At 64.0% G+C, this 24815-nt stretch overlaps 3 protein-coding genes across 3 annotated transcripts in view; 1 reads left to right on the plus strand and 2 right to left on the minus strand.

The window, feature by feature from the left end:
* GUCY2D (guanylate cyclase 2D, retinal) overlaps positions 1–6742 on the minus strand; it is a gene marked incomplete at its 5' end in the record, with an annotated part of 53256 nt that extends 46514 nt beyond the window's left edge. Inside the window, 3 exons of the mRNA XM_059837542.1 lie at positions 1699–2053; positions 4625–4926; positions 6136–6742. Of these exons, the coding sequence (XP_059693525.1) occupies positions 1699–2053; positions 4625–4926; positions 6136–6742 (1264 nt within the window). The remainder of the gene's footprint in view (positions 1–1698; positions 2054–4624; positions 4927–6135) is intronic.
* A 114-nt stretch (positions 6743–6856) lies between these two features.
* On the plus strand, positions 6857–8933 carry LOC132322832 (loricrin-like). Its single transcript, XM_059837543.1, has 2 exons — positions 6857–8851; positions 8904–8933. Exons 1-2 carry the CDS (start codon positions 6857–6859, stop codon positions 8931–8933), a joined length of 2025 nt encoding a protein of 674 aa, XP_059693526.1.
* An 87-nt stretch (positions 8934–9020) lies between these two features.
* Positions 9021–10672, minus strand: LOC132322833 (mucin-2-like). The gene is made up of 2 exons (XM_059837544.1): positions 9118–10672; positions 9021–9041 (listed from the first exon to the last, which is right to left on the minus strand). Exons 1-2 carry the CDS (start codon positions 10453–10455, stop codon positions 9021–9023), a joined length of 1359 nt encoding a protein of 452 aa, XP_059693527.1. The 5' UTR covers positions 10456–10672.
* Between the last annotated feature and the right edge of the window lie 14143 nt (positions 10673–24815).

Consider the following 24815-nt stretch of genomic DNA (forward strand, 5'->3'; position numbering starts at 1 on the left):
ACGGCCATTCCAGTTCCATGGTGGCACCAGGACCATGGAGGGCACCATGGTGGCACCAGGACCATGGAGGGCACCATGGTGGCACCACAACCACGGTGCCACCACAGCAGACCCAGAACCATGGTGCCACCATGATCCCAACTGATCCATAACCACAGTGACACCCCAGCAGACCCCATAACCACGTCCACCACCTCCACCACGGCCATTCCAGTTCCATGGTGGCACCATGACCATGATGGGACCATGGCTGGTCCAGCACCATGGTGGCACAAAAACCACGGTGCCACCACAGCAGACCCAGAACCATGGTGGTACCACCACCACCACCATGGCCATTCCAGCTCCATGGTGCCACCCATGACCATGGAGGGCACCATGGTGGCACCACAACCACGGTGCCACCACAGCAGACCCAGCACCACGGTGCCACCATGACCCCAATTAACCAGAACCACGGTGCCACCACAGCAGACCCCATAACCACGTCCACCACCTCCACCACGGCCATTCCAGTTCCATGGTGGCACCATCACCACGGTGCCACCAGAGCAGACCCAGCACCACGGTGCCACCATGATCCCAACTGATCCAGAACCACGGTGCCACCCCAGCAGACCCCATAACCACGTCCACCACCTCCACCACAGCCATTCCAGTTCCATGGTGGCACCAGGACCATGGAGGGCACCATGGTGGCACCACAACCACGGTGCCACCACAGCAGATCCAGCACCATGTCCACCACCTCCACCATGGCCATTCCAGTTCCATGGTGCCACCATGACCATGGAGGGCACCATGGTGGCACCACAGCCATGGTGCCACCACAGCAGACCCCATAACCACGTCCACCACCACCACCACCATGGCCATTCCAGCACCATGGTGGCACCAGGACCATGGAGGGGACCATGGTGGCACCATGACCACGGTGCCACCACAACAGACCCAGAACCATGGTGCCACCATGACCCCAACTGATCCAGAACCACGGTGCCACCACAGCAGACCCAGAACCACGTCCACCACCTCCACCATGGCCATTCCAGTTCCATGGTGGCACCATGACCATGATGGGACCATGGCTGGTTCAGCACCATGGTGGCACCACAACCACGGTGCCACCCCAGCAGACCCCATAACCACGTCCACCACCTCCACCACGGCCATTCCAGTTCCATGGTGGCACCAGGACCATGGAGGGCACCATGGTGGCACCATGACCACGGTGCCACCACAGCTGACCCGGAACCACGTCCACCACCACCACCATGGCCATTCCAGCTCCATGGTGCCACCATGACCATGGAGGGCACCATGGTGGCACCATGACCACGGTGCCACCACAGTAGACCCAGCACCATGTCCACCACCTCCACCACGGCCATTCCAGTTCCATGGTGGCACCATGACCACGGTGCCACCACAGCAGACCCTGCACCACGGTGCCACCATGACCCCAACTGATCCACAACCACAGTGCCACCCCAGCAGACCCCATAACCACGTCCACCACCTCCACCACAGCCATTCCAGTTCCATGGTGCCACCATCACCACGGTGCCACCACAGCAGACCCTGCACCACGGTGCCACCATGACCCCAACTGATCCACAACCACGGTGCCACCCCAGCAGACCCCATAACCACGTCCACCACCTCCACCACGCCCACCACCAGCCCGCCCCAGCTCACCGCCGTTGCAGATGGCGCCGGAGTCGAACCAGCAGCCGGCGTCGGTGGCCGGGCTGTTGCTGTGGGGCCAGTGGGGGCTGTGGCTGCGGTAGCTGAGGCCGCGCGTGCCCGGCTCCAGCCCGTAGACCGCCCACAGGTGGTGGCCCTTGCCGTCCGTGTCCAGCACCACGTAGGGCACCGAGACGGCGCCGTCCTGGTCCACGGTGAAGGTCTGGCAGAAGCCCTGGAGCTGGAAGTCGCGGGCGTGGTCGGCCACGCTGGTGCCCATCACCCAGCGGCCGCTGCGGCGCGTGGCCTCCACCGCCGTGGCCAGGAAGTAGATGGAGTTGTAGATGGTGGAGAAGAGAGGGTGGACCTGGTGGGAGGGGGACAGGTGGGAGGTGGTGGTGGCACCTGGGGGTTGGGTTGGGTTGGGTTGGGTGTGGTGGTTTTGTGTTGGCCGTGGTCAATGGAGATGGTCATGGTCATCTCCCATTGGCCGTGGTCAACCAAGATGGCCACGGTCAACTTGTGTTGGCCATGGTCAGCTGACATGGTCATGGTCATCTCCCATTGGCCAAGGTCAATGGTCATGGTCATGGTCATCTCCCATTGGCCAAGGTCAATGGAGATGGTCATGGTCAGCTTGCGTTGGTCATGGTCAACAAAGGTGGTCATTGTCATCTCCCATTGGCCATGGTCATTTCCCATTGGCCGTGGTCATCTCCCATTGGCCACGGTCAGCTTGCGTTGGCCATGGTCATCTCCTATTGGCCATGGTCAATGGAGATGGTCATGGTCATTTCCCATTGGCCATGGTCAACGGAGATGGTCATGGTCAGCTTGCGTTGGCCATGGTCAATGGAGTTGGTCATGGTCCATGGTCATCTCCCATTGGCCATGGTCATCTCCCATTGGCCGTGGTCAATAGAGATGGCCATGGTCAGCTTGTGTTGGCCACGGTCAGCTCGCGTTGGCCATGGTCATCTTCCACTGGCCATGGTCAACGGAGATGGCCACGGTCAGCTTGCGTTGGCCATGGTCAACAAAGGTGGCCATGGTCATCTCCCACTGGCCATGGTCATCTCCTCTTGGCCACGGTCACCTCCATCCCTCGTTGGTGGCCATGGCCATGTCCACCCCATCCTCCAGAGATGCCCCTGGAGATGCCCCAAAACCACTGAAGGCACCCCAAGAGCCCCTGGAGATGCCCTCAAACCCTCTCAAGACACCCCCAAACCTCTCAAGACATCCCCAGACCCCCTCAAGACACCCTCAAACCTCTTGAGATGCCCTCAAACCCCCTGGAGACACCCCCAAACCCCCTGGACACACCTCCAAACCCCCTGGAGATGCCCTCAAACCCTCTCAAGATACCCTCAACTCTCTTGAAGAGTCCCCAGTCCTCTTAAGATGCCCTCAAACCCCCTGGAGATGCCCTCAAACCCTCTCCCGACACCCCAAACCCCTCCAGACCCCCCTCAAACCCCCTTGAGACACCCCCAAACCCCCTGGAGATGCCCCCAAACCCCCTGGAGATGCCCTTACACCCTCTCCAGACACCTCAAACCCCTCCAGACCCCCCTCAAACCCCCTGGAGACACCCCCAAACCCCCTGGAGATGCCCTCAAACCCTCTCAAGATAGTCCTCAACCTCTTGAAGACTCCCCAACCCTCTTGAGATGCCCTCACACCCTCTCCAGACCCTCTCCAAACCCCCTGGAGATGCCCTCACACTCTCTCCAGACACCCCAAACCCCTCCAGACCCCCCCCAAGCCCCCTGTAGACAACCCCAAACCCCCTGGAGACACCCCCAAACACCCTGGAGATGCCCTCACACCCTCCCCAGACACCCCAAACTCCCTCCAGACACCCCAAAACCCCCTGGAGATGCCCTCACACCCTCCCCAGACACCCCAAACCCCCTGGAGATGCCCTCACACCCTCTCCAGACCCTCTCCAAACCCCCTGGAGATGCCCTCACACCCTCTCCAGACACCCCAAACCCCCTGGAGATGCCCTCACACCCTCCCCAGACACCCCAAACCCCTCCAGACCCTCCCCAAACCCCCTGGAGATGCCCTCACACCCTCTCCAGACACCCCCAAACCCCCTGGAGATGCCCCCAAACCCCCTGTAGAGAACCCCAAACCCCCTGGAGATGCCCTCACACCCTCTCCAGACACCCCAAACCCCTCCAGACCCCCCCCAAACTCTCTGGAGACACCCCCAAACCCCCTCCAGACACCCCCCAAACCCCCTGGAGATGCCCCCAAACCCCCTGGTGACACCCCCAAACCCCCTGGAGATGCCCTCACACCCTCTCCAGACACCCCAAACCCCCTGGAGATGCCCTCACACCCTCTCCAGACACCCCAAAACCCCCTGGAGATGCCCTCACACCCTCTCCAGACCCTCTCCAAAACCCCCTGGAGATGCCCTCACACCCTCTCCAGACACCCCAAACCCCCTGGAGATGCCCTCACACCCTCTCCAGACCCTCTCCAAACCCCCTGGAGATGCCCTCACACCCTCTCCAGACACCCCAAACCCCCTGGAGATGCCCTCACACCCTCTCCAGACACCCCCAAACCCCCTGGAGATGCCCTCACACCCTCTCCAGACACCCCAAACTACCTGGAGATGCCTTCACACCCTCTCCAGACACCCCAAACCCCCTGGAGATGCCCTCACACCCTCTCCAGACCCTCTCCAAAACCCCCTGGAGATGCCCTCACACCCTCTCCAGACACCCCCAAACCCCCTGGAGATGCCCTCACACCCTCTCCAGACCCTCTCCAAACCCCCTGGAGATGCCCTCACACCCTCTCCAGACCCTCTCCAAACCCCTCCAGACCCTCCCCAAACCCCCTGGAGATGCCCTCACACCCTCTCCAGACCCCCCCCACCCCCAAACCCCCCGCAGACCCCATCCCCCAGCCCCACCTCAGCGGGGTCGAGGTTGGCGGGGACCTCGTAGGCCTTCTTGGCCTCCTCCAGGGCCTCGTGGAAGGAGGTGTCGGGCGAGTCGATGGTGACGGTGAGCACGGCGTCGTAGGCCAGGCGCAGCTTGGTGTTGTTGGCCAGCACGGGGTAGGGCACGCGGCGGTAGGGCAGCGCGAAGGTCAGCGCGTCGTAGGGGATGAAGACGAAGGTGCCGTCGGTCATGCCCAGGTCCTCGGCCTTCTCCAGGAGAACCTTCTGCTCGCGGCCGCCCAGGAGCACCGAGTGCATGCACATCAGCACCACTGCGGGGACACACAAGGGGGGACACGGAGGGGACACGGGGGGACACGGGGGTGGGTGGTGGCACCGGGCAGTGGCACTTGGATCCTGCCTTGCGTGTGCTACAGGTGGGCTTCATCCATCGTCCATCCATTCATCCATCCGTGGTCACCATCTTCATCTGTCCATCCATCCGTCCGTCCATCTGTCCATCCATCCATCATCCATCATCCATCCATTTCTCCATCCATCCATGGCCACCATCTTCATCCATCCGTCCATCCATCCATCCGTCCATCCATCCATTCATCCATTCATCCATCCACCCATCCATCCACCTATCCATCCATCCATGTCCACCATCTCCATCATCTCCACCCCTCCATCTCTCCATCCCACCTCCCTGTCCATCTCCACCTCCATCTCCATCCCCACCTCTATCCCACCTCCACCTCCATCTCTCAGTCCCATCTCCATCCCACTTCCATCTGTGTCTCACCTCCATCCCCATCCCCGTCTCCCCCTCCATCCATCATCCCCCATCCATCCATCCATCCATCCATCATCCCCCATCCATCCATCCATCCATCCATCCATCCATCCATCCGTCCATCCATGGCCACCATCTTCATCCATCCATCCATCCATCCATCCATCCCCCATCCATCCATCCATCCATCCATCCAACCTCCATCTCCATCACCACCTCCACCTCCACCTCCACCTCCATCTCTCCATCCCACCTTCATCTCCACCCCAACTCCACCTCCATCTCTCCATCTCCATCCCACCTCCATCTCTCCACCTCCATCCCACTTCCACCTCCACCTCCATCCCACCTCCATCTCTCCACCTCCATCCCACCTCCATCCCACCTCCATCTCTCCACCTCCTCTCCACCTCCACCTCTACCTCCATCCCACCTCCATCTCCACCTCCATCCCACCTCCACCTCCATCTCTCCACCTCCATCCCACCTCCATCCCACCTCCACCTCCACCTCCATCTCTCCATCCCACCTCCATCCCACCTCCATCCCACCTCCATCCCACCTTCATCCCACCTTCATCCCACCTCCATCCCACCTCCACCTCCATCTCTCCATCCCACCTCCACCTCCATCCCACCTCCATCTCTCCACCTCCATCCCACCTCCATCCCACCTCCATCTCTCCATCCCACCTCCATCCCACCTCCACCCCACCTCCCCGTCCCCCCGTCCCCCTCCTCACCTCTGACCCCATCCGCCCTCTGCACCCTCCTCAGCGCCTCCTCCGCCTCCTCCTCCTCCTCTCCGGCCACGGTGACCACCGTCACCGGCAGCCCCTTGGCCCTCAGCTCTCTGGCCACCTCCTGCCCGGTGTCCACCCACAGCTCCTGCGGCGCCGCCACCACGGCCACGTGCGCCCACCGGAAATACCGCAGCAGCGCGTGCAGCACGCCGGCCGGCGCCGGCAGCGGCCGCAGCAGAGTGACCGCCGCCCCTCCGGCTTCTCCGGCCGCTCCGCAGGCCCAGGACACCAAGGGCTTGTTCCAGGCGGCGGCCAGCAGCCCGGCGGCGCCGCAGGCCGCGGGGTTCAGGGGTCCCACGATGGCGCCGGCGTAGCGCTCGGCGCCCAGCAGGCCGGCCACGGCGCCCGGCGCGGCGCAGGCCTCGGGCAGCACCACCGCGTCCCACCAGTAGCCGGCGGCCAGCGCCGGGTCGCGGTTGAGCCGCGTCACCGCCAGGCGCGAGGCCACGTCCGGCAGAGCCCGAGCCAGGACGGGGTCGCAGCTCCAGGGGCCCAGCACGCCCACCTTGAAGGTGGCGGCCGAGCAGGGGACGGGCGCGGCCAGGAGGAGGAGGAGGAGGAGGAGGAGGAGGAGGAAGGGCGGGCGGGGGAGGGGGGAGGGGGGGAAGGTGGGGGAGGGGGAGGTAGAGGGGGAGGGGGCGAAGGGGTGGGAGGGGGCACCATGGTGGGGGGTGGCACCATGGGAGGTGGCACCATGAGAGGTGTCATCATCATGGGAGGTGGCACCATCGTGGGAGGTGGCACCATGGGAGGTGGCACCATGGGAGATGTCATCATCACGGGAGGTGGCACCATCGTGGGAGGTGTCATCATGAGAGGTGTCATCGTGGGAGGTGGCACCATCGTGGGAGGTGTCATCATGAGAGGTGTCATCGTGGGAGGTGGCACCATCGTGGGAGGCGTCATCACGGGAGGGGGCACCATGGTGGGAGGGGGCACCATGGGAGGTGGCACCATGAGAGGTGTCACCATCGTGGGAGGTGTCATCATCATGGGAAGTGGTGCCATCATGGGAGGTGTCATCATGAGAGGTGGCACCATGGGAGGTGGCACCATGGGAGATGTCACCATCGTGGGAGGTGTCATCATGAGAGGTGTCATCATCATGGGAGGTGGCACCATGGTGGGAGGTGGCACCATGGGAGGTGGCACCATGGGAGGCGGCACCATCGTGGGAGGTGTCATCATCATGGGAGGTGGCACCATGAGAGGTGGCACCATCATGGGAGGTGGCACCATGGGAGGTGTCATCATCACGGGAGGTGTCGTCATGGGAGGTGGCACCATCACAGGAGGTGTCATCATGAGAGGTGTCATCATAATGGAACGTGGCACCATGGGAGGTGGCACCATCATGGGAGGTGTCAAAGCCATGGGAGATGTCACCATCGTGGGAGGTGGCACCATCATGGGAGGTGGCAAAGCCACGCGAGATGTCATTGTGGATGGTGGCACCATGATGGGAGATGTCATTGTTGGAGGTGGCACCATTGTGGGAGGTGGCACCATGGCAGGTGTCATCATCATGGGAGGTGGCACCATCATGGGAGATGTCATCGTAGGAGGTGGCACCGTCTTGGGAGGCGTCAAAGCCATGGGAGATGTCACCGTGGAATGTGACACCGTCATGGGAGATGTCATCATGGGAGGTGACACTGTCATGGCAGATCACACAGTCATGGGAGATGTCAAAGCCATGGGAGATGTCACCATCGTGGGAGATGTCACTGTGGGTGGTGACACCATCATGGAAGATGTCAAACCCATGGGAGATGGCACCACCATGGGAGATGTCAAACCCATGGGAGGTGGCACCATCATGGGAGATGTCACTGTGGGTGGTGGCATTGTCATGGGAGATGTCACCATCATGGGAGGTGCCAAAGCCATGGGAGATGCCACAGTGGGAGGTGGCACCATTGGAGGAGATGTCACCATAGGAGATGTCACCATCATGGGAGATGTCCCTGTTGGAGATGCCACCACCACGGGAGACGTCATTATGGGAGGTGCCACCATTGTGGGAGGTGACACCACCATCAGAAATGTCACTGTGGCCGATGCCACCATGGGAGATGCCACCACTGTGGCCGATGTCACCGTTGGAGATGTCCCTGTGGGAGATGCCACCACTGCAGATGCCACCATGGCAGATGTCACCGTTGGAGATGCCACCACCCTTGGAGGTGCCATCATGGGGGGTCATCACATGACCGGTGCCACCACCGTGGGAAACGTCACAGCGGCCGATGTCACCCCGGGAGATGCCACCACTGGAGGTGCCACCACGGGAGGTGTCACTTTTGGAGGTGCCACCGTGGCAGGCGGTGGCACAGGAGGTGCCACCATCACTGGAGATGCCACCGCTGTTGGAGATGTCACCGTGGGAGGAGCCACCACCGTGGGAAGTGTCATCACCGTGAGAACTGTCACCGTGGGAGATGTCACCTCGGCAGGTGCCACCGTGGGAGATGCCACCATGGGAGATGTCACCTTGGGAGATGTCACCTTGGGAGATGCCACCACTGTTGGAGATGCCACCACTGTTGGAGATGTCACCTTGGGAGATGCCACCACTGTTGGAGATGCCACCATGGGAGATGTCACCATGGGAGATGTCACCTTGGGAGATGTCCCCATTGGAGATGCCACCACCGTTGGAGATGCCACCATGGGAGATGTCACTGTGGGAGATGTCACCTTGGGAGATGCCACCACCGTTGGAGATGCCACCATGAGCAGCGCCACCACCGTGGGAGATGCCACCATGGGAGATGCCACCATGGGAGATGCCACCACCGTTGGAGATGCCACCATGGGAGATGTCACCATGGGAGATGCCACCACTGTTGGAGATGCCACCATGGGAGATGCCACCATGGGAGATGCCACCATGGGAGATGTCCCCGTGGGAGATGTCACCATGGGAGATGCCACCATTGGAGATGCCACCACTGCTGGAGATGCCACCATGGGAGATGTCACCATAGGAGATGTCCCCATGGGAGATGCCACCATTGGAGATGTCCCCGTGGGAGATGCCACCGCCGTTGGAGATGCCACCATGTGAGTTGTCACTCTCCTGGGAGATGCCACCATGGCAGAAGCCACCAGAGGCAGAGTCACCATGAGAGGAGATGCCACCGTGGGAGACAATGCCATGGGAGGTGCCACCATGGGAGGTGCCACCACCGTTGGAGATGTCCCTGTTGCAGGTGTCACCGTGGGAGACGATGCCATGGGAGGTGCCACCACCACGGAAAGTGCCACCACCATGGGAAATGTCACTGTGGGAGGTGCCACCACCGTGGGAGATGTCCTTGTTGCAGGTGCCACCATGGGAAGTGACACCCTGGGAGATGCCACCATGGGAGATGTCACCATGGGAGATGCCACCACTGCTGGAGATGTCCCTGTTGCCGGTGCCACCGTGGGAGACAAAGCCATGGGAGATGCCACCATGGGAGATGTCACCGTTGGAAATGTCCCCATTGGAGATGTCCCCATGGGAGATGCCACCACGGGAGATGTCACCGTTGGAAATGTCCCCATGGGAGATGTCCCTGTGGGAGATGATGCCATGGGAGATGCCACCACTCCTGGAGATGTCCCCATGGGAGAGGATGCCACCATGGGAGATGCCACCACCAGAAATGTCACCATGATAGATGCCACCGTGGGAGACGTCACCGTGGGAGATGCCACCACTGCTGGAGATGTCACTCTGGGAGATGTCCCCATGGGAAGTGCCACCGTGGGAAGTGCCATCACTGCTGGAGATGTCACCATTGGACATGTCCCCGTGGGAGATGCCACCACCGTTGGACATGTCCCCATGGGAGATGCCACCACCGTTGGAGATGTCCCTGTTGCAGGTGTCACCATGGGAACCGAAGCCATGGGAGATGCCACCACCGTGGGAAGTGTCCCTGTGGGAAGTGCCACCGTGGGAGATGCCACCACTGCTGGAGATGTCACTGTGGAAGATGCCACCATGGGAGATGTCACCATGGGAGATGTCACCATAGGCGATGTCCCCATGGGAGATGCCACCACTGCTGGAGATGTCACCATTGGAGATGTCACCATTGGAGATGCCACCATGGGAGATGTCACCATGGGAGATGCCACCATGGGAGATGCCACCATGGGAGATGTCACCATTGGAGATGCCACCATGGGAGATGCCACCACTGCTGGAGATGTCCCTGTTGCAGATGCCACCGTGGGAACCGAAGCCATGGGAGATGCCACCACCATGGGAAATGTCCCCACAGAAGGTCCCGGTGCCACCACAGGATGTCCTGGTGTCCCCGTGGAAGGTCCCAGTGCCACCAAGGAAGGTCCCAGTGCCACCACCGTGGGAAATGTCCCCAAGGAAGGTCCCGGTGCCACCAAGGAAGGTCCCGGTGCCACCCCTGGTGGTCCCGCCGTCCGCAGCCCCTCCCCCGCGCGGCCGCATGTCCGGCGCTGTCCCTCAGGCCAGGCCGTGGCCGGAGGCGTCCAGCGATGTCACCATGGCCACCGAGCGGTCACCTGGGGACACACGGACAGCGGGCAGCGGGACAGGGGTCAGGGGTCACTGTGGTCAGTGGTCAGTGTGGTCAGTGGTCAGTGGGGGGGCAGTGGTCATTGGTCACTGTGGTCACTGGGGGGGCAGTGGTCACTGTGGTCAGTGGTCAGTGGTCAGTGGTCAGTACGGTCATTGGTCACTGAGGGGTCAGAGGTCAGTGGTCACTGTGGTCACTGTGGTCAGTGGTCAGTGGTCAGTGGTCAGTGGTCAGAGGTCACTGTGGTCAGTGGTCAGTGGTCAGAGGTCACTGTGGTCAGTGGTCAGTGGTCACTGTGGTCAGTGGTCACTGTGGTCAGTGGTCACTGTGGTCAGTGGTCAGTGTGGTCATTGGTCATTGGTCAGTGGTCACTGTGGTCACTGTGGTCAGTGGTCACTGTGGTCAGTGGTCAGTGGTCAGAGGTCACTGTGGTCAGTGGTCACTGTGGTCAGTGGTCACTGTGGTCAGTGGTCAGTGGTCAGAGGTCACTGTGGTCAGTGGTCACTGTGGTCAGTGGTCACTGTGGTCAGTGGTCACTGTGGTCATTGGTCATTGGTCAGTGGTCAGTGGTCAGTGTGGTCAGTGGTCAGTGGTCAGTGGTCAGTGGTCAGTGGTCAGTGGTCACTGTGGTCAGTGGTCACTGTGGTCATTGGTCAGAGGTCAGTGTGGTCAGTGGTCACTGTGGTCAGTGGTCACTGTGGTCAGTGGTCAGTGGTCACTGTGGTCAGCGGTCAGTGGTCACTGGTCAGTGGTCAGTGGTCACTGTGGTCAGTGGTCACTGGGGGGTCAGAGGTCACTGTGGTCACTGTGGTCAGTGGTCACTGTGGTCACTGTGGTCAGTGGTCAGTGGTCAGTGGTCAGTGGTCAGTGGTCAGTGGTCAGTGGTCAGTGGTCACTGTGGTCAGTGGTCAGTGGTCACTGTGGTCAGTGGTCACTGTGGTCAGTGGTCACTGTGGTCAGTGGTCAGTGGTCAGTGGTCAGTGGTCAGTGGTCAGTGGTCAGTGGTCGCTGTGGTCACTGTGGTCAGTGGTCACTGAGGGGTCAGAGGTCACTGTGGTCATTGGTCATTGGTCAGTGGTCCCTGGGGGGTCAGAGGTCACTGCGGTCAGTGGTCCCTGGGGGGTCAGTGGTCAGTGGTCACTGTGGTCACTGTGGTCAGTGGTCAGTGGTCAGTGGTCAGTGGTCAGTGGTCAGTGGGCACTGTGGTCAGTGGTCAGTGGTGATTGGTCAGTGGTCAGTGGTCACTGGGGGGTCAGAGGTCACTGTGGTCAGTGGTCAGAGGTCACTGGGGTCAGAAGTCACTGTGGTCAGTGGGGGTCAGTGGTCAGTGGTCAGTGGTCAGTGGTCAGATGTCATTGGTCAGAGGTCAGAGGTCACTGTGGTCACTGTGGTCATTGGTCATTGGTCAGAGGTCAGTGGTCACTGCAGTCAGAGGTCACTGCGGTCATTGGTCAGTGGTCCCTGGGGGGTCAGTGGTCACTGTGGTCAGTGGTCATTGGTCAGTGGTCAGTGGTCATTGGTCAGTGGTCAGTGGTCATTGGTCAGTGGTCATTGGTCATTGGTCAGAGGTCAGAGGTCGCTGCGGTCAAGGGTCCCTGGGGGGTCACTGTGGTCAGTGGTCAGCAGTCAGTGGTCAGAGGTCACTGTGGTCAGTGGTCACTGGGGGGTCAGAGGTCACTGTGGTCATTGGTCAGTGGTCACTGTGGTCAGTGGGGGTCAGTGGTCAGTGGTCAGTGGTCAGAGGTCAGAGGTCACTGCGGTCAGAGGTCACTGTGGTCAGAGGTCAGAGGTCACTGCTGTCAGGGGTCCCTGGGGGGTCAGAGGTCACTGTGGTCAGAGGTCAGAGGTCACTGCGGTCAGTGGTCAGAGGTCAGAGGTCACTGTGGTCATTGGTCAGAGGTCAGAGGTCATTGCGGTCCGTGGTCCCTGGGGGGTCCCGGCCGCGCTGTCCCTTCCGGGAGGGGGGAGGGGAGGGCAGTGGGGGAGGGGCAGGGCTGGATCATCCCCCCCCTCCCCCCCCCGTTCCCATCATGCCCCGCGCTAATCCCGGGGGGGAGGGGGAGGGGAGGGGTTAAACCGGGATAATCCCCGCCCCTCCCCCACCCGGGCGGGGCCACGTGAGGGAGAGACACGGGGTGGGGGAGGGGACACACCTGGGGGGGGGCAACGATGGGGACACACTTGGGGGGAGGGGGGGGGGACACACCTGGGGGAGGGGACACACCTGGGGGAGGGGGGGACACACCTGGGGGGAGGGGACACACCTGGGGAGGGGGGCAACGATGGGGACACACCTGGGGATGGGGGGCACACCTGGGGGAGGGGACACACCGGGGGGGACACACCTGGGGGAGGGGACACACCTGGGGGGAGGGGACACACCTGGGGGGAGGGGACACACCTGGGGGGGGCAACGATGGGGACACACCTGGGGATGGGGGGCACACCTGGGGGAGGGGACACACCTGGGGGGACACACCTGGGGGAGGGGACACACCTGGGGGGAGGGGACACACCTGGGGGGAGGGGACACACCTGGGGGGGGCAACGATGGGGACACACCTGGGGAGTGGGGGGGACACACCTGGGGGAGGGGACACACCTGGGGGGGGCAACGATGGGGACACACCTGGGGGTGGGGGAGGGGACACCTGGGGGGGGCAACGATGGGGACACACCTGGGGGGGAGGGGACACACCTGGGGGGAGGGGACACACCTGGGGGGGGACAACGATGGGGACACACCTGGGGGGAGGGGGGGGACACACCTGGGGGGGGGGGCAACGATGGGGACACACCTGGGGAGTGGTGGGGACACACCTGGGGGAGGTGGGGACACAGCTGGGGGGAGGGGACACACCTGGGGGAGGGGGGGGGGCACACCTGGGAGAGGGGGGGAGACACAGCTGGGGGGAGGGGACACATCTGGGGGAGGGGGTTGACACACCTGGGGAGAGGGGACACACCTGGGGAGGGGACACACCTGGGGAGGGGACACACCTGGGGAGGGGACACACCTGGGGGAGGGGGGCAACGATGGGGACACACCTGGGGAGGGGGAGGACACACTTGGGGGAGGGGACACACCTGGGGGGGGGACACACCTGGGGGAGGGGACACACCTGGGGGGGGGACGCACCTGGGGAGCGGCCACCCCCACCTGGGACACCCCCTGGTGTCACACCTGTGCCTGTCACACCTGTGCCTGTCACACCTGGTGTCATGTCCCGGTGTCACCCTCACCTGGCGTAAACCCCTCCCAGTGTCACCTGTGCCTGGTGTCACCTGTGCCCCATTTCAGCCTCACCAGGTGTCACCCGCCCTCGGTGTCACCTGTTCAGGGTGGCGCCTGTGCCCTGCCCTGTGTCACCTGTGCCAGGTGTCCGTCATGCCCGGTGTCACCTGCTCCCTGTGTCACCTGTGCCGGGTGTCACCTGTGCCAGGTGTCCATCATGCCCGGTGTCACCTGTGCCAGGTGTTCTCCATACCAGGTGCCACCTGTTCCTGGTGTCACCTGTGCCAGGTGTTCCCCACACCAGGTGTCACCTGCGTCACCTGTGTCACCTGTGCCAGGTGTTCCCCACACCAGGTGTCACCTGAGTCACCTGTTCCTGGTGTCCCTCATGCCAGGTGTCACCTGTGTCACCTGTTCCAGGTGTTCCCCACACCAGGTGCCACCTGCGTCACCTGTGTCACCTGTTCCTGGTGTCCCTCATGCCAGGTGTCACCTGTTCCTGGTGTCACCTGTGCCAGGTGTCCATCATGCCCGGTGTCACCTTTTCCCAGTGTCACCTGTTCCAGGTGTTCCCCACACCAGGTGTCACCTGTGTCACCTGTTCCAGGTGTTCCCCACTCCAGGTGCCACCTGAGTCACCTGTTCCAGGTGTTCCCCACACCAGGTGTCACCTGAGTCACCTGTTCCAGGTGTCCCTCATGCCAGATGTCACCTGTTCCCGGTGTCACCTGTGCCAGGTGTTCCCCACTCCAGGTGCCACCTGTGTCACCTGTGCCAGGTGTTCCCCACACCAGGTGTCACCTGTGTCACCTGTTCCAGGTGTTCCCCACACCAGGTGTCACCTGAGTCACCTGTTCCAGGTGTCCCTCATGCCAGGTGTCACCTGTTCCCAGTGTCACCTGTTCCAGGTGTTCCCCAATCCAGGTGTCACCTGAGTCACCTGTTCCTGGTGTCCCTCATGCCAGGTGTCACCTTTTCCCGGTGTCACCTGTTCCAGGTGTTCTCCACATCAGGTGTCACCTGCGTCACCTGTGTCACCTGTTCCAGGTGTTCCCCACTCCAGGTGCCACCTGAGTCACCTGTTCCAGGTGTTCCCCAATCCAGGTGTCACCTGAGTCACCTGTTCCAGGTGTCCCTCATGCCAGGTGTCACCTGTGTCACCTGTTCCAGGTGTTCCCCAATCCAGGTGCCACCTGTGCCGGGTGTCCATCCCCAAGCCCCGCCCCCAATCCCGCCCGGCTATTCCGGGATCATCCGGAGGCGTCACCTGCGTCACCTGTGTCACCTGTGTCACCTGCGTCACCTGTGTCACCTGTGTCACCTGTGTCACCTGCGTCACCTGTGTCACCTGCGTCACCTGTGTCACCTGTGTCACCTGCGTCACCTGTGTCACCTGTGCTTGCACGGGGACACGGCACGTGGCACCTGTCACCTGTCAAATGTCACCTGTCAAACATCAACTGTCACACCTGTCACCTGTCACCTGCCTGTGTGATCTGTCGCCTGTCTAAGGTCACCTGTCACCTGTCCCTGTCACACCTGTCCCTGTCACACCTGTCACACCTGTCCTGTCACACCTGTCCCCAATGCCTCCCAGGTAACTCAGGTGTGCAGGGAGGGGACCCCAAAACCCCTCGGGGTGATCCCAGAAATGGGGGAGGGGTCCCAGGTGTGGGGGGGGTCCCAGGTGTGAGGGGGGGGTCCCAGGTGTGCGGAGGGGTCCCAGGTGTGCCTGGGGGGGTCCCAGGTGTGCGTGGGGGGGGGTCCCAGGTGTGAGGGGGGGTCCCAGGTGTGAGGGGGGGTCCCAGGTGTGCGGGGGGGGGTCCCAGAAAAGGGGGAGGGGTCCCAGGTGTGAGGAGGGGTCCCAGGTGTGGGGGTGTCCCAGGTGTGAGGGGGGTCCCAGGTGTGAGGGGGGGTCCCAGGTGTGCGTGGGGGGGTCCCAGGTGTGAGGGGGGGGGTCCCAGGTGTGGGTGGGGTCCCAGGTGTGCGGGGGAGGGGGGTCCCAGAAAAGGGGGAGGGGTCCCAGGTGTGCGGGGAGGGGTCCCAGGTGTGAAGCGGGGGGTCCCAGGTGTGAGGGGGGGTCCCAGGTGTGCGGGGGGGGGGTCTCAGGTGTGCGGGGGGGGGGGTCCCAGGTGTGCGTGGGGGGGTCCCAGGTGTGAGGAGGGGTCCCAGGTGTGAGGGGGGGGGGTCCCAGGTGTGCGGGGAGGGGTCCCAGGTGTGAGGAGGGGTCCCAGGTGTGAGGGGGGGTCCCAGGTGTGCGGGGGGGGTCCCAGGTGTGTGTGGGGGTCCCAGGTGTGCGGGGGGGTCCCAGGTGTGCGTGGGGGGGGTCCAGGCGTGAGGGGGGGTGTCCCAGGTGTGAGGAGGGGTCCCAGGTGTGCGGGGGGGGGGTCCCAGGTGTGCGGGGAGGGGTCCCAGGTGTGCGTGGGGGGGTCCCAGGTGTGCGGGGGGGGTTCCCAGGTGTGCGTGGGGGGGGTCCCAGGTGTGAGGAGGGGTCCCAGGTGTGCGTGGGGGGGTCCCAGGTGTGGGGGGGGGTCCCAGGTGTGCGGGGAGGGGTCCCAGGTGTGGGGGGGGGGTCACAGGTGTGGGTGGGGGGGGGTCCCAGGTGTGGGTGGGGGGGGTCCCAGGTGTGCGTGGGGGGGTCCCAGGTGTGAGGAGGGGTCCCAGGTGTGCGGGGAGGGGTCCCAGGTGTGCGGGGAGGGGTCCAGGTGTGCGAGGGGGGGTCCCAGGTGTGCGAGGGGGGTCCCAGGTGTGAGGAGGGGTCCCAGGTGCGGGGAGGGGTCCCAGGTGTGAGGAGGGGTCCCAGGTGTGCGGGGGGGGGTCCCAGGTGTGCGTGGGGTGTCCCAGGTGTGCGTGGGGTGTCCCAGGTGTGCGGGGGGGGGTCCCAGGTGAGCGGGGGGGGTCCCAAATCCGGGGGGGGCCCCCAAAGACCCCCAAAAGGGACCCAAAATGGGGGGGGGAGTTCCCTAATTTGGGGAGGGGTCCCTTTAATTGGGGGAGGCTCATTAATTAGGAGGGGTGGCTAAATTGGGGTGGGGGGGTGTTAATTGTTAATTTCTTAATTGGGGGGGGGCGCCCCTTAATTAGGAGCGGTTCATTAATTAGGGGAGGTTCCTAAATTGGGGGGAGTCTGTTAATTAGGGGGAAATCCCTTAATTAGGGGGGAGGGGGTGCCTTAATTAGGGGGGAATCGCCTAATTAGGAGCGGTTCATTAATTAGGGGAGGTTCCTAAATTGGGTGAGGGGTCTGTTAATTAGGGGGGGGGTGTCCCTTAATTGGGGGTCCGTTAATTAGGGGGGAGGGAGTCCCTTAATTAGGGGGGGTCCCTTAATTGGGCGGTCCGTTAATTAGGGGGGAAATCCCTTAATTAGGGGGAAATCCCTTAATTAGGGGGGAGCCGCCTAATTAGGAGCGGTTCATTAATTAGGGGAGGTTCCTAAATTGGGGGGGGTCTGTTAATTAGGGGGGATCCTTTAATTGGGGGGTCCGTTAATTAGGGGGGAGGGAGTGCCTTAATTAGGGGGGAATCCCTTAATTAGGGGGGAGTCGCCTAATTAGAAGCGGTTCATTAATTAGGGGAGGTTCCTAAATTGGGGGGGGGGGTCTGTTAATTAGGGGGGATCCTTTAATTGGGGGGTCCGTTAATTAGGGGGGAGGGAGTGCCTTAATTAGGGGGGAATCCCTTAATTAGGGGGGAGTCGCCTAATTAGAAGCGGTTCATTAATTAGGGGAGGTTCCTAAATTGGGGGGGGGGTCTGTTAATTAGGGGGGGGTCCCTTAATTGAGGGGTCCGTTAATTAGGGGGGAAATCCCTTAATTAGGGGGAAATCCCTTAATTAGGGGGGATTCGCCTAATTAGGAGCAGTTCATTAATTAGGGGAGGTTCCTAAATTGGGGGGGGTCTGTTAATTGGGAGGGGTCTGTTAATTAGGGGAGGGTCTGTTAATTAAGGGGGGCCCCTTAATTGGGTGGGGTCTGTTAATTGGGGGTGGGAGGGAGTCCCTTAATTAGGGGGGAATCCCTTAATTAGGGGGGGGTCCCTTAATTAGGAGGGGGTCCGTTAATTGGGGGTGGTCTCTTAATTAGGGGAGGCCGCTTAATTGGGACGGGGTCCCTTAATTTGGGGGGGGGGTTCATTAATTAGGAGGGGTCAATTAATTGGGGAGGGGGTCCGTTAATTGGGGGTGGTCTCTTAATTAGGGGAGGCCGCTTAATTGGGACGGGGTCCCTTAATTGGGGGGGGCGGGGTTCATTAATTAGGAGGGGTCAATTAATTGGGGAGGGGGTCCGTTAATTGGGGGGGGGTCATTTAAATTGGGGGAGGGGTGTCCCTAAATTAGAGGGGCCCTTAATTAGGGGAGGGGTCCCTTAATTAGGGGGTGGTCCCTGACCCTTGGGGAGGGGGCGGGGTTTGGGGGGGGGGGGGGTCTCTTACCTGTCCGCAGGTCCGGGGGGGTCCCGGGGGGGATTTTGGGGGTCCCGGGGGGGTCTGGGGGCGTTTGGGGGGTCCCGGGGCGGGGTCTGGGGGGAGGGTTGGGGGGTCTGGGGGGGTCGCGGGGGGGATTTGGGGGTCCCGGGGGGGTCTGGGGGGGTCCGGGGGGGTCTGGGGGAGGTTTTGGGGGTCCCGAGGGGGGGTTGGGAGAGTTTGGAGGGGGTGTTGGGGGTCCCGGGGATTAGAGGGGGGTCTGGGGGGGAGTTTGGGGGGTCTGGGGGGGGTTAGAGGGGGGGTCCCGAGGGGGTTTAGGGGGTCCCGAGGGGATTTGGGGGGGTTGGGGGGTGTCCTGGAAGGGTCCTGGGGGGGTCCTGGGGATTAGACAGGAGTCTGGGGGGGGTCCCGGGGGGGTCTCGGGGGGATTTGGGGAGGGGGTTTGAGGGTCCCGGGGGGATTTGGGGGGGGTTTAGGGGGTCCCGGGGAGATTTGGGGAGGGGGTTTGGGGGTCTCGGGGGGGTTTGGGGCGGGTTTGAGGGTCCCGAGGGGGTCACGGGGGGGTCCCGGGGGGATTTGGGGAGGGGGTTTGGGGGTCCCGGGGGGGTTTGGGGGGGTTGGGGTGGTCCTGGAAGGGTCCCGGGGGGGTCCTGGGGATTAGAGGGGGGTCTGGGGGGGTCCCGGGGGGATTTGGGGGGGTCTGGGGGGGGTCCTGAAGGGTCCCGGGGGTTCCTGGGGATTAGAGGGGGGTCTGGGGGGGTCCCGGGGGGGTCCCGGGGGGATTTGGGGGGATTGGGAGGGGTCCCGAGGGGGTCCCGGGGGGGGTCCTGGTGATTAGAGGGGGGTCTGGGGGGGTTCCCGAGGGGGTCCCGGGGGGGTCCCGGGGGGGTTTGGGGGTCCCGGGGGGATTTGGGGGGATTGGGAGGGGTCCCGAGGGGGTCCCGGGGGGTTCCTGGGGATTAGAGGGGGGTCTGGGGGGGTCCCGGGGGGGGTCTCGGGGGGATTTGGGGGGGTCTGGGTGGGGTCCTGGAAGGGTCCCGGGGAGGTCCTGAGGATTAGAGGGGGGTCTGGGGGTGTCTGGGGGGGTCCCGGGGGGATTTGGGGGGGGTTTAGGGGGTCCCGGAGAGATTTGGGGAGGGGGCTTGGGGGTCCCGGGGGGATTTGGGGGGGTTTGAGGGTCCCGAGGGGGTCCCGGGGGGGTCCCGGGGGGATTTGGGGGGGGTTTTGGGGGTCTGGGGGTGTCCCGAGGGGGTCCTGGGGATTAGAGGGGGGTCTGGAGGGGGGTTTGGGGGTCTCGGGGGGGTTTGGGGGGGTTTGAGGGTCCCGAGGGGGTCCCGGGGGGGGCCCGGAGGGATTTGGGGAGGGGGTTTGGGGGTCTCGGGGGGGTTTGGGGGGGTTTGAGGGTCCCGAGGGGGTCCCGGGGCGGTCCTGGGGATTAGAGGGGGGTCTGCGGGGGGTCTGGGGGGGTCCTGGGGGGATTTGGGGGGGGTTTGGGGGTCCTGGGGGGATTTGGGGGGTTGGGAGGGGTCCCGAGGGGGTCCCGGGGGGGTCCTGGGGATTAGAGGGGGGTCCCGGGGGGGTTTATGGGGTCCTGGGGCGATTTGGGGGGGGTTTGGGGGTCCTGGGGGGATTTAGGGGGGTTGGGAGGGGTCCCGAGGGGGTCCCGGGGGGGTCCTGGGGATTAGAGGGGGGTCTGGGGGGGTCCCGGGGGTCTGGGGGGGTCCCGGGGGGTCTCAGCTCTCCCCCTGCAGCCCCCGGCGCCGGCGCCGCCCGAGTGCGGCCGGAGCGGGGGGGGGGGGGGAGGGGCACGGGGGGGGGGAGGGGGGGGGCCCTAATCCGCCCCTCCCCCACCCCGGGGGAAATCGGATTAACGGGGGGGGGGGTGGGGGAGGGGCGGGGAGGGGACACGGGGACACCGGGGGGGGAGGGGAGGGGGAATGGGGGGGGGCACTGGGGGGGTCCTGGGGGGGTCCTGGGGGGGGGGGAGGGGACATTGGGGGAGCGGGGGGGGGTCCTGGAGGGGTCCTGGGGGGGTCTTGGGGGTCTCTGGGTGGGGGGGGGGGTCTCTGGGGGGTCTTGGGGGGGATTTGGGGTCTCTGGGGGGGGATTTGGGGGGGTGGGGACACCAGGGGGGTCCTGGGGGGGATTTGGGGGGGTCTTGGGGGGGATTTGGGGTCTCTGGGGGGGTCTTGGGGTGGGGGAGGGACAGGAGGGGTGTCCTGGGGGGGCTCTGGTGGGGGGGAGGGGACATTGGGGGAGCGGGGGGGGGGATCCTGGAGGGGTCCTGGGGGGGATTTTGGGGGGTCTCTGGGTGGGGGAGGGAACAGGAGGGGGGTCCGGGGGGGGATTTTGGGGGGTCCTGGGGGGGATTTGGGGTCTCTGGGGGGGGATTTGGGGGGGTGGGGACACCGGGGGGTCCCGGGGGGGATTTGGGGGGGGTCTTGGGGGGGATTTGGGGTCTCTGGAGGGGTCTTGGGGTGGGGGAGGGACAGGAGGGGGGTCCTGGGGGGCCTCTGGTGGGGGGGAGGGGACATTGGGGGAGCGGGGGGGGGGCCTGGAGGGGTCCTGGGGGGGCTCGGGGGGTCTTGGGGGGGATTTGGGGTCTCTGGAGGGGGTCTTGGGGTTGGGGAGGGACAGGAGGGGGGTCCTGGGGGGATTTGGGGGGTCTTGGGGGGGATTTGGGGTCTCTGGGGGGGGTCTCTGGGTGAGGGGGTGGGACATGAGGGGGGTCTTGGGGGGGATTTGGGGTCTCTGGGGGGGTCTTGGGGTGGGGGATGGACATGAAGGGGGTCCTGGGGGGGCTCTGGGGGGGTCTTGGGGGGGATTTTGGGAGGGGGAGGGGACATTGGGGGAGCGGGGGGGGCGGTCCTGGAGGGGTCCTGGGGGGGTCTTGGGGGTCTCTGGGTGGGGGGGGGGGGCTCTGGGGGGTCTTGGGGGGGATATTGGGTGGGGGGAGGGACAGGAGGGGGGTCCTGGAGGAGCTCTGGGGGGTCCTGGGGGGGATTTGGGGTCTCTGGGGGGGTCTTGTGGTGGTTGTGGTGGAGGGGGGGACACGAGGGGGGTCCTGGGGGGGCTCGGGGGGGTCTTGGGGGGGATTTGGGGTCTCTGGGGGGGGGGGGGTCTCTGGGTGAGGGGGTGGGACAGGAGGGGGGTCCTGGGGGGGATTTGAGGGGGGGAGGGGACATTGGGGGAGGGGGGGGGGTCCTGGAGGGGTCCTGGGGGGGCTTGGGGGTCTCTGGGTGGGGGAGGGGGCATTGGGGGAGCGGGGGGGGGTCCTGGAGGGGTCCTGGAGGGGTCCTGGGGGGATCTTGGGGATCTCTGGGTGAGGGGGGGAGCTCTGGGGGGTCTTGGGGGGGATTTGGGGTCTCTGGGGGGGTCTTGGGGTGGGGGGAGGGACACGAGGGGGGTCCCGGGAGGGGATTTTGGGGGGTTCTGGGAGGGTCTTGGGGGGGCTCTGGGTGGGGGAGGGGACATTGGGGGAGCGGGGGGGGGTCCTGGAAGGGTCCTGGGGGGGTCTTGGGGGGGTCTTGGGGGTCTTTGGGTGGGGGGAGGACACGAGGGGGGTCCTAGGGGGGATTTGGGGGGGTCTTGGGGGTCTCTGGGTGGAGGGGGGGGACAGGAGGGGGGTCCTGGGGGGGGCCTTGGTGGGGGGAGGGGACATTGGGGGAGCGGGGGGGGTCCTGGGGGGGTCTTTGGGGGGGTCTTGGGGGTCTCTGGGTGGGGGGGGGGGGACAGGAGGGGGGTCCGGGGGGGGATTTGGGGTCTCTGGGGGGGTCTTGGGGTGGGGGATGGACAGGAGGGTGGTCCTGGGAGGGGTTTGAGGGGGGGAGGGGACATTGGGGGAGCGCGGGGGGGGGGTCCTGGAGGGGTCCTGGGGGGGTCTTGGGGGTCTCTGGGTGGGGCGGGGGGACAGGAGGGGGGTCCTGGGGGGGATTTGGGGTGGGGGGAGGGACAGGAGGGGGGTCCGGGGGGGGATTTGGGGTCTCTGGGGGGGATTTGGGGTCTCTAGAGGAGGTCTTGGGGTGGGGGAGGGACAGGAGGGGGGTCCTGGGGGGCCTCTGGTGGGGGGGAGGGGACATTGGGGGAGCGGGGGGGGGGCCTGGAGGGGTCCTGGGGGGGCTCGGGGGCGTCTTGGGGGGGATTTGGGGTCTCTGGGAGGGTCTTGGGGTGGGGGGTGTGGACACGAGGGGGGTCCTGGGGGAGCTCTGGGGGGTTCTGGGGGGTATTTGGGGTCTCTGGGGGGGTCTCTGGGTGGGGGAGGGACAGGAGGGGGGTCCTGGGGGGGATTTTGGGAGGGGGAGGGGACATTGGGGGAGCGGGGGGGGGGTCCTGGAGGGGTCCTGGGGGGGTCTTGGGGGTCTCTGGGTGGGGGAGGGGGGACAGGAGGGGGGTCTTGGGGGGGATTTGGGGTCTCTGGGGGGGTCTTGGGGTGGGGGGTGTGGACACGAGGGGGGTCCTGGGGGAGCTCTGGGGGGTTCTGGGGGGTATTTGGGGTCTCTGGGGGGGTCTCTGGGTGAGGGGGGGGACACGAGGGGGGTCCTGGGGGGGATTTGGAGGGGGGAGGGGACATTGGGGGAGCGGGGGGGGTCCTGGAGGGGTCCTGGGGGGGTCTTGGGGGTCTCTGGGTGGGGCGGGGGGACAGGAGGGGGGTCCTGGGGGGGATTTGGGGTGGGGGGAGGGACAGGAGGGGGGTCCTGGGGGGGATTTTGGGGTGGGGGGAGGGACAGGAGGGGGGTCCGGGGGGGGATTTTGGGGGGTTCTGGGGGGAATTTGGGGTCTCTGGAGGGGGTCTTGGGGTGGGGGAGGGACAGGAGGGGGGTCCTGGGGGGGTCTCTGGGGGGGCTCGGGGAGGTCGGGGGGCATTTGTGTGGGAGGGGCGGCTCTGGGGGGTTCCTGGGGGGGATTTGGGGTGGGGGGGGACATTGGGGACGCCCCTGGGGGGGCTCTGGGGGGTCCCTGGGGGGTCCTGGGGGGGATTTGGGGGGGGGTCTTTGGGTGGGGGGGTCCTGGGGGGTCTTGGGGGTCTCTGGGGGGCTCTGGGGGAGGGGTTAGGGTGGGGGAGGGACACGAGGGGGGTCCTGGGGGGGCTCTGGAATAGGGGGGGGGACATGGGTGACACTGGGGGGGGGGGTCTTGGGGTGGGGGAGGGGACATTGGAGGGCCTGGGGGGACACGAGGGGGGTCCGGGGGGGGGATAAATTTAGGGGGGATTTCGGGGGGATTTTGGGGGGTTTTTAATGGGATTTTTTGGGGATATTTTTGGAGGGATTTTGGTTTTTTATTATTTGGGGGAATTTTCGGGATTTTTGTTTTAAATTTTTTGAGGGATTTTGGGGGGAGGTTTGAGAATTTTGGGGATTATTCGGGGGATTTTTGGGGGGATTTTTGGGGGGATTTTTTTTGGGATTTTGAGGATTTTTTGAGGGCATTTTTGGGGATTTTTTTGGGGATTCAGTTTGAAATTTTTGGCGATTTTTGGGGATTTTTTGGCGATTTTTTGCGATTTTTTCGCGATTTTTGAGGATTTTTTTGGCGATTTTTGGGGATTTTTTTGGCGATTTTTGAGGATTTGGGGGATTTTGGGGGCTATTAGCCACGCCCACCGCGGCGGAACTGTCAATCAAGCCATATACCGCATGACCACGCCCCCTTCGCTCCTTATATGGGATTTATCCTTTATGGAGTGATCACGCCCACTCAATGTGGCCACGCCCACTTTTGGGGCGGGGTCTGGCTCGGCCGCCATGTTGGGTTTGGGCGGAAAACGGAAGTGACGTCACAGAAAGGCGGCTGGGAGGGCGGAAGTGAAGGCGGCGGGAAAGAGGCGAGAGAGGAACTGGGATGGACTGGGAGGGACTGGGAGGGACTGGGGGGAACTGGGGGGACTGGGAGGGACTGGGAGGGACTCGGGGGGAACTGGGGGGGACTGGGGGACACTGGTTTATACTGGGAGGGACTGGGAGGGGATTGGGAGGGACTGGGAGGGAACTGGGAGGGGATTGGGGGGGGACTGGTTTATACTGGGAGGGACTGGGAGCCACCAGGACATACTGGGATTGCTGGGACTGGTTATACTGGGAGGGACTGGGACTGGTTTCTACTGGGAGGGACTGGGAGCACTGGGACTGCTTCATACTGGGGGCACTGGTTTATACTGGGAGCACTGGGACTGGTTATACTGGGGGCACTGGTTTATACTGGGAGCCCTGGGATTGGTCATACTGGGAGGGACTGGGACTGGTTTATACTGGGAGCACTGGGACTGGTTCATACTGGGAGGAACTGGGACTGGTTTATACTGGGAGCACTGGGACTGGTTCATACTGGGAGGAACTGGGACTGGTTTATACTGGGAGCACTGGTTTATACTGGTTTATACTGGTTACACTGCTCTGTACTGGTTTATTCTGG

Source organism: Haemorhous mexicanus, unplaced genomic scaffold (assembly GCF_027477595.1).
Source record: "Haemorhous mexicanus isolate bHaeMex1 unplaced genomic scaffold, bHaeMex1.pri scaffold_150_ctg1, whole genome shotgun sequence".
In the NCBI taxonomy this organism is placed as follows: domain Eukaryota; kingdom Metazoa; phylum Chordata; class Aves; order Passeriformes; family Fringillidae; genus Haemorhous; species Haemorhous mexicanus.